This window comes from Lactuca virosa, chromosome 6, assembly GCF_052849685.1.
Source record: "Lactuca virosa cultivar CGN04683 chromosome 6, Lactuca_virosa_CGN04683_v6, whole genome shotgun sequence".
Taxonomy (NCBI): domain Eukaryota; kingdom Viridiplantae; phylum Streptophyta; class Magnoliopsida; order Asterales; family Asteraceae; genus Lactuca; species Lactuca virosa.
In genome coordinates, this window is record NC_136431.1 from 178,520,005 (window position 1) to 178,532,347 (window position 12,343).

The 12,343-nt window shown below is 34.5% G+C and overlaps 1 protein-coding gene across 1 annotated transcript; it reads left to right on the forward strand.

Annotated features, from left to right (window-relative positions):
* The first annotated feature begins 7,428 nt into the window (after positions 1–7,428).
* Positions 7,429–9,754, forward strand: LOC145118948 (major allergen Pru ar 1-like). Its single transcript, XM_079054599.1, has 2 exons — positions 7,429–7,743; positions 9,254–9,754. Exons 1-2 carry the CDS (start codon positions 7,560–7,562, stop codon positions 9,553–9,555), a joined length of 486 nt encoding a protein of 161 aa, XP_078910725.1. The 5' UTR covers positions 7,429–7,559; the 3' UTR covers positions 9,556–9,754.
* Positions 9,755–12,343: the final 2,589 nt, after the last annotated feature.

Genomic DNA, 12,343 nt, shown 5'->3' on the forward strand with positions numbered 1-12,343 from the left:
GGTTCAGCTGTTGAGGTGAGTCTTCTCACTATATCCATGGGTCGAAGGCACCAATGTCGGTCCATTACTTGCTATGTGGAAAGCTAGATGTCTCTATGATACTTGCATGAAAGACCATGGGGGTAGCCCATGGCACTTGGATATCAGACTATGGGGGAGCCCATGGCATTCCAAGTCAAGACCATAGGGGTAGCCCATGACACTTGAATATCATACCATGGGGTAGCCCATGGCATTCCAGGTCAAGACCATGGGGGGAGCCCATGGCACTTGGATATCAAACCATGGGGGAGCCCATGGCATTCTAGGTAAAGACCATGGGGGTAGCTCATGGCAACTATATGTATATCGCATGATATTTTGTGGTTTTATGTTATGTGGTAATTTTGGGGAAACTCACTAAGCTTTGTGCTTACGGTTTTCAATTTGTGTTTCAAGTACTCCGGTTTTCAAATAGAAGAGCTCGGGATGATTGCAGAGCACACACCACATGTTTTCACATTCTGTGAATTACTTTGATTTGATGATGTTTTGCTAAATCATGGTTACCTTGTTTTATGGGAAATAAATGTATTAATGATTTATTAATCTAAAAACAAAAAAAAATTATGTCGTGATTTTCGGGACGTTACAATATATAAGTCCTTGGATTAACCATTCAAATTGTGGAGTTTGCTAAGAAAATGTATATGATCTATAATGTGTTCGTTGCATATAAAATTTTGTTCACGGTACTAGTTTCGACCGATTTCGTAGAAAGCGATTTTTTGAAATTTAAGTTATTGAAGTTGTATCGCCAAAGTATCATGATTCAAAAAGATTCAATGGATTAGCAATTTTGAAAAATTGAATACCAATTTCTAAAAAGTCTTGATTATCATTAAATAATAGATGTTTTTGCTTCAAATAATGCACAAATGCATCGTTAGGTATTTTGCAGGTTTTTTGTTTGTATTAATATGAATTTTGTTTGACTATAAAATTTATTGCACTTTTGTTATATAATTTTTTTGCATATGTGTTTGTTCTATCGTACAATACAAACATAAGATCATATTTTAATATCTCGTCGGGGACACTGAAGACCATTAGATATGTTGTATTTTTTTATATATGTTTCTTAATGAAAAATTCTTCATTATGAGATAATTATAAGTGTAATATGGTACTAGACTCATGCTTCTCTCTTATGCTCTTTCTTTTAAATCTAGTTTCACCATTTACATGCGTGCACACACACTCTCACTTTCATGTCTCTCTTTCTCTCTCGGTACTCACAGTTATATCCTAGCAATGTTGTTGCCCCTCCCCACCCAACGGCCCCCTCTTCTTGCCTTCCCCTTTCTTACCTCCCTCTAATGGTTATCAAGCATCAAGGCATTTTTTCCCTCATATTGACCTAAATAAATTGAAGTATAATGCTTAGGGCTATCGTAGACCCATTGCACTAGCTTTGGCGTGTTTGGTCACATTGATAGTACATACACCTCAACCATACTGAATGATGTTTAATGGAACACACTTAACTCGAATGAAAATGTATTTGCATTTAACACTTAAAATAAAAAATAGTTGTGTTCATGTTACACTTCATATTATTTAATTCACCTAGTCGTAATACTCTCACTCTGATAGAATCATATCATTATATTACACATGTGTCATTGATGTACATCCTAAGAGAGATCTTTCATTAAAAGATCGATAACATTCTCTTCACCTAGAGTTTATATATCTTGAGACTATCCTTGTTAATTTTCTCTCGAATGAGAAGTATCATTTAACTATATGTGTTAGAGTATGTATGTATTTGTAGCCTTTTGTAGCCCATTCATGTACAGATTAGTCTAGGCTCACTCCAGATCCGTTTACATTATATGTATATTTTGTATTGTAATCAATTGAGGGCCGAGGGAGTTATTTGATTCAGTATGGTATCAGAGAGAATTTGAATTACCTTCCTTATTCCATCCTATTTTTTTTTCTCTTTCCTTTATTCTTCCATCTCCTTCCCCACAACTATTCATCAGTCGTACCCTAAAATTCTCCTCTTCTTTTCTGCCTTGTTGCCATCTTCACAACCATGTCTGGACCAACACCTCCCATCCATAAAGCTTTCGCTGTTACGAACATTAAAGAATGTATTCCTGTACTTCTCGATCTTGACCGTCATAACTATGATACTTGGCGGGAATTTTTCACTACCCATTGTGAGGCTTACGATGCACTTGATCACATCGATACAACCTTCGATGCTCCAGCAACCCCGTCCACCGACCCTCAATGGAAAAAGTTTGACGTAGTCGTCCGCACATGGATATACATGACTCTCTTTCTCAAAACCTTGTCAACATGGTCATCAAAACAAGTACTTCAGCTCATCAACTTTGACTCAGTATTGAGAAACTTTTCCGAGACAACAAAGACTCTCGTATTATGCAACTTGATAGTGAAATTTGAATCATATATATGGGGGATCTCTCCGTTCAAGCTTATTGCACCAAGCTCCAAAACATTGCCGACCTTCTTGAAAATCTCGATGCTTCATCAAAAATCTCCGACAAACATCTTGTTATGTACACAATCAATGGGATTTCTCCTCGTTTTGAAAATGTTGCTACATTACTCCGATAGCACCACCCATTTCCAATATTTTCATAAACTCGATCAATTCTTGCTTTGGAAGAATCCCGCTTCAATTAGCCTCGTGTTCCTCCTGTTCCGGCTCACTCCAACAATTCGTCTTCCCTTACTATTCTTCACACTAAATCGGAAAGCAATAATCATCGGACCAGCAGTCGGAATGACCGTCGTCAGCAGCCAAGAGACCACCGACAACATCCCCTTCATAGCGGTCATCAACAGCAAGTGATGCGACCTACATCTTTTTTCCCAGTGCAGTCCACAGCCCAGCCATATGGTTGGGTCTTTATTCCTCCACCAGCCCATTCTCAATGGTCATTTAGGCCCACTCAAGTTTCTTGGCCCAACAGAAATCAATGACAACAACAGGGATTTCTAGACCCAACACCATAGCCATCACAAGTTCATTCCACAACAACTATTTTTTGGGTCTTTTACGGGACAAAATCAGAACTCACGAACTTCAGCAAATATCCCTCCTCCTTCGAAATGATTTGGGACACAACAACCAACATCTCTCCTACATCTATTTTCCTCCATGTCACTTCAAGAACCGGCCATGAATGAATGGATTATAGATACAGGAGCAACTAATCATGTACATGCAAATTAAGGTATACTTCACACTCTTAGTCATAATTGTAATTCTCATTCGGTTTTAGTCGGTAACGGATCCCCAATCTCTGTAACAAAGACCGGACACTCACTTTTCCCATTAAAATATCCTTACCGAACCCTTCACCTTCACAATATCCTTATTACACCCACTATAATAAAAAAAAACTTATTTACGTTCGTCAATTTACTAGTCAAAAAAAATGCTCTATTGAATTTGACGAATTTGGTTTTACTATCAAGGATTTTAGTACCATGCAACCTTTAATCTGATGTGATAGTGATGGCCCAATCTACCCGGTTCTTCCTTCAACACCTCAAGTTCATGTTTCCGCATTCCGCTCTCTTTGGCACCAACGCCTTGGCCACCCCGGCAATAAAACTTTGCAATCTTTCATTCATGTCAACTTGGATGTATGGATCACCACTCCAATACATCCATTTCGTGTAATAAGACAAATTTTGATGGTATATGTCATTCATGTCAACTTGGAAAACATGTTAAACTTTCGTTTTATTTATCTACGTCTAATGTTTCCAATATTTTTGATATTGTTCATTCGGATGTATGGACCTCACCCGTGTCAAATATTAGTGGTTTACGATACTGTGTTATATTCCTTGACCACTATTCTAATTATCTTAGGTTATTTCCTCTAAAACAAAAATCTGAGGTGTTTACAAAATTCCTATTTTCACCAATTACATCAAAACCCAATTTGGTAAAACCATAAAAGCTCTCCAGTGTGACAATGGGGTGAATACAACAATGAACAATTTCATAACCATTTTGCAACTAATGGCAGTCAATTTCGATTCTCATGCCCCCATACATCCCAAAAAAATGGAAAATCTGAACGAATGTTACGAACAATAAATAACTCAATTTGTTCCTTCTCTTTCAATACCACATGCCTCCCACATATTGGGTGGAAGCCATTCACACGGCTACACACTTACTCAACATAATCCCATCCACCACAATTCAAAATGACACACCTCATTTTCTCCTATTCCAAACGCATCCTACATATACCCACCTTCATGTTTTTGGCTCCCTATGTTTCCCCAACCTCACCACTCCCCATAAACTTGCCCCACATACCTCCTCATGCATTTTCTTGGGTTATTAACCCAATCATCATGGTCACCGATGTCTTGATCTATCATCACGAAAAATTAACATATCCCGACATGTTATCTTTGAAGAAACCATCTTCCCATTCAAATATGGCACACCAAATAAAGCTCCCTCATATGATTTTCTTAATGTTACCTCTACACCATCACCAATATTCACCACTCCATCCCACTTCTCCACTCATACAAATCCAAGCGCTCTTAACCCTATACTTCACCCCTATCATCGGCCTCACCATCTTCCTCAGACCAAACCACTCCCTCCCCATCTCATGAACCCTCAACTCCTTCATCCTATCCACTCATATCTTCTCACACGACTCAATCTGAAACCCCCATTCCACCTCCTGTTCATAACATGACAACTCGTGCAAAGAACGGTATTGTCAAACCTATTCAACGCCTCAACCTTCATACCACCTCTATTTCTCCCACTCCCCAGTCATATTTACAGGCGATACAAGACCCTAATTGGAAAAAAGCCATGAATGATGAACTTAATGCTCTTATGACTAACGATACATGGCAACTTGTACCACAACCTTCGTGGGTCAATATTATCAGGTCGATGTGGCTATTTCATCACAAATTTCATGCAGATGGTACTCTTTCTCGCTACAGAGCAAGACTTGTAGCTAATGGACGCAATCAGCAGCCATGAGTTGATTATGATGAGGCTTTTAGCCCTGTTGTCAAACCGGAAATGATTCATACTGTTCTCAGCGTTGCAGTCTCTCACAAATGGCATATTCACCAGCTTGATGTGAAGAATGCCTTCCTTCACGGCCACCTACAGGAAACAGTATACATGCACCAGCCTCTAGTATTTCGCAACCCACAGTTTCCTCATCACGTTGCTTCAGAAATCTTTTTATGGCCTGAAACAGACCCTTAGGGCCTGGTACCACCGTTTTGCTCAACATGTCACTAGTATCGGCTTTCAACAAAGCCGCACAGATCCTTCTCTCTTTATTATGCAGACAGCGACAACCACAACATACCTCCTTTTATACGTGGATGATATCACATTGACGACATCCACCACCTATCTACTACATCATATCATCATTCAACTCAGCCATTAGTTCTCTATGACTGATCTTGGCCCCTTAAATTACTTTCTTGGAGTTTCTGTTGTTCGATCTGACAATGGCTTGTTCCTCTCTCAACAAAAATATGCCACAAATATCTTGGAATGTGCAAATATGCTAAACTGCAACCCATGTCGTACTCCTGTTGAACCAATGCACAAACTGCAATCCACCGGCCCCACAGTCTTCGATCCTACATTATACTGCAGTCTTGTTGGTGCTCTTCATTATTTTACATTCACTAGACCTGGCATTGCATTTGTTGTGCAACAGATATGTCTATACATGCATGACCCCAGAGAGCAACACCTTCATGCTACTAAGCGTATTTTGCGCTACATTCGTGGTACTATTGATCACGACCTCCAGATTCACGTGTCACCCTCGGCAAACTTAGTTGCATATTCAGACGCAGATTGGGGGGATGTCCGTCTACTTGCAGATCTACATCAGGGTATTGTGTATTTTTAGGAGACAACCTTATTTCGTGGTCCTCCAAACGCCAAGCGATTGTTTCTCGCTCTAGTGCAGAGGCCGAATATCGAGGGGTAGCAAACGCAGTTGCCGAAACCAGTTGGATCAGGAATCTTCTTTGCGAATTGTGTTGCCCAAAGAACAAAGCAACACTTGTATATTACGACAACATCAGTTCCGTGTACATGTCTACAAATCCGGTCAATCATCAGCGAACCAAACACATAGAGATCGACATTCATTTTGTTCGCGACCAAGTTACTCGAGGTCAGATATGTGTTCTTCACGTTCCTTCTTCTGCTCAGTATGCCAACATCTTCACTAAAGCGCTCCCTACGTCTCTCTCTTCATAGATTTTCGCTCCAGTTTAAACGTTCAGGTGCTCAATCATGTTCAAATTGCAGGGGGGTGTTAGAGTATGTATGTATTTGTAGCCTTTTGTAACCCATTCATGTATAGATTAGTCTAGGCCCACTCTAGATCTGTTTACATTGTATATATATTTTGTATTGTAATCAATTAAGGATCAAGGGAGTTATTTGCTTCAGCAATATGTTTGGCTTTCTGGTTTGTGTGAGTCCTATCATAGAAATTTTAAATTGGTCTTGAGATAGTGGCAACAACTCCACGATATAGTAAAATCAGTAAATCTTGTCTAGCGTTAAACTCTTACATCTTATAAGAATTCTCTTTCATGCAAAATACAAACCCAAACTTGGACTTTTAACCATCCATGTCGGTTTGGAAACTAGCATTTGTGTAACAATTTGCACATATCTTATAAGAACAAAAGCATTTCTATGTGTGTTTTTATTTTCAACCCCAATTCCATGCAAAATACAAACCCAAACTTGGACTTTTAACCATCCTTGTCGGTTTGGAAACTAGCATTTTTTTTAAACGGCAAACGAAATAAGTGGAAGCCTACTCGCAATATTTCAACGAGCTTCGAGCTTTTTTACAGGGCAAACTCAGCCCCATAGGGATTTTCAGGGAAAAAATTCCCCATATGTGGCACCACAAGATGTAGTTTAAGAACTCCCAACATCACGCCCCACATGGATATAAAACCCGGTGCATCAACTCAGCTAGACTGCACATCACTTGCTGGAAACTAGCATTTGTGTAACAATTTGCACATAGCTCCTCATCGACACCCCATAAACTAAATTTATATAATTACTGGAAAAATGTAATTATAAATTTTCAAAAATGATAAAATAAATATGGAGGTGGAAACGTGATGGTTGTTGAGAAATTAATATAGAATTTGATTCCGCCACTTATTTATTTATTTGTTTGTCAATTTACAACCATATTTTTCAGCTATTTATGTTTTACTTTTTCTTACAACTAAAGCAATACCCTTTTTTCGCAAAGACTATATAACTATATATATATATATATATATATATATATATATATATATATATATATATATATATATATATTACTTTATATTTATCGTGAAGACACAAATTATAATATTTACAAAAAACAAATATGATAATCACATCATGTATATAAAGTATTTCCCACTACTTCGTTCATCCTTCAAAAGTTTTTACAAAATCAAGTAGGCACTACTCACTAGCCATGGCTGTGACCACCTTTTCCAGCGACTTCACCAGCTCAATTCAAGCAGCTCGGCTGTTTAAGGCCTTGATCCTTGATGCCCATAACCTTTACCCCAAGATCACACCTCTTGCTATTAAAAGCATCGACACAGTTGAAGGTGAAGGAGGCCCAGGAAGCATAAAGCAGATTAACTTTGAACAAGGTAGCTAGTTTCCATTTCTAATGTCCTTCATATGCATGCATGTATCTACATTTTCTTTATGATCATTTGATTGATAGAAGTGTTTGGTTTATATCTTGATCAATTGTAAATGAGAAATTTGTAGATTAAATGTTAACTAACACTATTTAATTAAAATATTGCTTATTATTGGAACATACAAGTGTAAGATTCCATCTCAAGACATTTAGGTTATATACAACAACTTGATTAGAAGATTTATTAAATCATAGTTAACCATGATCCTTAGGATTTATTCTAAATCGGATTAAAACCTACGTATTCTGCTACTTCTGAGTAGAGGTGCACATGCAGACAGTGGCGGACCCATAAAAAAAATTAAAATAATACTTTTTTTAAAAAAAATTGACCCTTTAAAATAATACTCCCTCCATCCCAATATTATTGTCCACAGACAAAAAACACACATATTAAGAAAATCAGTAATTATCACTAACTTTGTTTAATAAAATGACAGTTTTGTCATTACTTTGCATTTAATGTTCTATTAAATGTTTAGTTGGTTAAGTAATAATGAATGGGTATTTTGGTAAAAATGTTATTTATTTTTAGAAGTGGACTATTATTTTGGGACAAACCAAAAAGGAAAGATGGACTATAATTTTAGGACGGAGGGAGTATATTTTAACCATTTAAATATATTTTAACCCTTAAAAATCTTAAAATTTTATTTGTACCATTTTCAAAAAAAATTGGGTCCGCCCTTCGATACATACAGACTAGGGCCAGGACAATTGGGCTTTCTCGAACCGGACCAATCTAGGATCAGATTGGACTAAGTTATGATATAATAAGATGAGATTGGGCCTATATTGGGCCAAAAATACTTAAGCTGATAAGTGGTGACCGGTGCTTGATGCTTTATTCGGGCTATTTTTGCCCTAGAGCATATGTTTTTTTTATAATAATTTTGTTTGTTATTATAAAATTTAGGTATTCTTTTTGTGAATTTATAATATCGATGCATTTTTGTAATTTTATAACTCTAGTTGTTTCTTTTCTATAACTTCTTTCTAGTTTTTATAGATGTAAATGTATTTCATTTGTTCTATAAATTTAGAATGGTCAACACATTTTAAGTTTAATAAAACATATAATAAATATTATTAATTTACTAATTTTAAAACCATTGAAAAAATTTATTGAGCAGATGGATTAATACTGTTATAGATATACAAGTTTATTAGAAAAAAAAAAGTGAATCAATAATGTTTATAACTAGTTAAAATTCTATCATAATCTCTTCTGTCCTTTCATTTATGTCCTAGAATAAAAAGAGATGCGATAAGAAAGTTGAAGACAGTTTTTCTTATATTATACTATTATATATGATAATAATCAAAGGGAGTGGGTTTTTCTTTAAAACTAGTTAATATTCAAATATCATATTAATTTTATCCGAAATCAAAACCACTACTTCTAAAGACTTGATTCACCAAATCGTTTGAGATTGATTTTTTTTTAATCGTAGATGGTCAAGTGAAATATGTGAAGCATAGAATAGATGCATTGGATGAGGAAAAGATGGTGTATGCATACACGTTGGTCGAAGGTGGTGAAGCATTGAAGGAGAAGATCGATTCGATTTCTTATGAGATGAAGTTTGAGCCGAACCCGAATGGAGGGTGCATTGGCAACAAAATAAGCAAGTATCATGTAAAAGAAGGATTTGAGATCAAGGAAGAGGAATTTCAAGAGGGGAGATTGAAGGATTTTGGTGTCTTTAAAGTTATTGAAGCTTTCCTCTTGGAAAACCCTAACGCCTATGTCTAAGTTGGTCATTTTGCATGATTTAAAATATAAAATTTCAATCTTTCGGTATGAATAAAGTTGTATGTATTTGTATGAAAGTGTTGTGGCTTTCTCTGTGACTTGTGAGCCAATTAAGATTGAGTAACCTTTTTTTTGTAATAAATGAGATGAAATACAAATAAAATGCCTCGCGTATTGAATCTTTTTGTCTCAAATCAAATGTTGAAATGGTGATACTTTAAATTATCCAATATGCAATTGCTCTATGGGTGTATAGATATCGTTTATATCCAATATGCAATTGCTCTATGCTCTTGATTTTTGTGTGTTTGAGAGATGGAGTGTATGGATTGACTTTCAATTTTTAGATCACAAGAACACACACATGTTGTAGGTTTATCTCCACATCTGCTTTTCGAAAATCGGAGCATCAAAGAAATCGATTTGGAACGCACACATAATAATACATACAAGAAATTAAGAACATGAACACATATAAGATCTGAAATCAAGAACTCAATCTGGAAATAAACTTGTGTGTGTTCAAGAGAGGGAGAGAAAGATGTGTTCTTGTTGCTTAAAAAAGATATTGATGTCTAGAGATGAAGAATAAGGTTGGCACAAAAATCATGTTGGACGGAAAAGACGACCAGAGATGCCATCGTAGATGAAAAACTTTATTTTGCTTGCAATACTCGGTCATAATAACATATTTTGAACATCATAAACAAGTTCAGTGGTAAGACGTGCGTAAAATATTTAAATTAAAAAATATATCTTTTTTTAAATGTTTTTATTTGTATGATAGGTTTCTTAGTGCAAAATTCCTTTCACATTCCAATCTCACATCAAACCTTTCTAAGCGATTTCAACACTTAACATGAATAGGAATATGTTATGAGTTGCCTAACAAATCGAATAAGGCTTATCTAAGTGTAAGTCTCTTATACGTTACATATAAAATAGTTAAAATGGATTTTATAAAATTCATATATGCCTTTATTTCATATATTACTTCCTTACAAAATTATTAACACTATAATTACAACTTGTAAAAGAATAAAAACACATCTAATAGTAATTCCATACTTCCCTTTTTGTCTTTCTTTTTCTACTTTTAAATATTTTTGCAAATCGCAAAATTCCTTTCACATTTCTTCTAATGAACGGCCTCACACCAAACCTTTCTAAAGGAATAAAAAGGCTCAAACGTTATTTTTTTTATTTTTCTAGGTTCAAATGTCATTTTTTTCGTTCCATATATTGTGCAACTTTGTTATACATAAAATACTTTGTATCTTACCAAAATACGTATTATACACATACATATGTATACATACAATATATAGAATATATAATGATAAACAAATGTTTTGAGTAATATATTGTGATGGTGCACACACTTACTTATGTGTATATTATGCATAACTCGATAAACTAAAAAACAATTCACGTATAATGAAATGAAATTTGCAAAAAATGGAATTAAAAAAAAAAAGACGTTTAAACCTCAAAAATAAAAAAACAGATTCAGTTCCTAGGAAATCGTTGCGAAATTTGTAGGAACTTCTGATAAATTTCCTACAAAATACAAAACTTGCCACAAATTTCTAGGAAATGCATATGAAGTTTCAAGGGATTTCCTAAGATTCGAACTCGTTTTTTTTTTCATTTTTCTAGGTTCAACCGTCATTTTTTTTCATTTCATATGTTGTGCAACTTCGTTATACATAAAACACTTTTATCTTACCAAGATTAGTATTATACACATACACATGTACATATATAATATACAGAATATATAATTATAATCAAATGTTTTGAGTAATGTGTTCTAGTGGTGCACACACTTATGTATGTATATATCATCCATAACATGGTAAACCAAAAAACAATTCATGTATAATGAAATTTGCAAAAAAAAAAAAGGAATTAAAAAAAAAAGACATTTAAACCTCAAAAAGTAAAAAAACGGATTCGGTTCCTAGGAAATCGTTGGGAAATTTGAAGGAACTTCCAATGGATTTCCTAGGAAATATAAAATATGTCACAAATTTCTAGGAAATACATAGGAAGTTCTAAGGGATTTTCTGGGATTCGAACTCATTTATTTTTTTTTTTTCATTTTTCTAGGTTCAAACGTCATTTTTTCATTCAATATGTTGTGCAACTTCATTATATATATATATATATATATATATATATATATATATATATATATATATATGGGAAAAGTGAATGTGTGGTTGTTATGTACTTAAGCTTAGATATAGAACCATTTAAACAACGTACTTTTAATCAAAACAAATCCAATTTTATTTTCTCGAAATTTTGTACAATTGAATTGAGTTAAATTATGGAATGAAAAAGATCAATTTTATATCTTTTTATTGCAAAGAATTATTGAAGTTTATAGAGAAAGTAAAAAAATCAATATTTTTTAACAAACATAACTCAAACATTTTGTCCTTCAATTGAGAAACAATATCCAATGATTTTGTGAAAAGCTTTATTGAGTTATTGCATTTTTTTTTTCTTTTATCTTTTATTCTATTAGTTTTTATTTAAATTTTAATAGGGTTTATTAAATGATCATGACTTTTAATGCTTTAAGTTCTTAGACACAATGAAGAAAAATAACATAAATTTGATCATTTTAGTAAGTTACGTGATTAAGGAAGAATAGTAAACAAGATATCATGATTAGCTTGGATATATATGGATCAAAACTACATAGTTTGGAGAGTTCTATATATATGTTTAGGTACATAACAGTTACATATTCCCTAAGTCCTATATATATATATAT

Bases quoted from the DNA above. Each gene is read 5' to 3' on its own strand.
- LOC145118948 (XM_079054599.1), top strand. From the start codon at position 7,560: ATGGCTGTGACCACCTTTTCCAGCGACTTCACCAGCTCAATTCAAGCA. The intron at 7,744-9,253 runs GTAGCTAGTTTC...TTTTAATCGTAG, and splicing joins GCAGATTAACTTTGAACAAG to ATGGTCAAGTGAAATATGTG.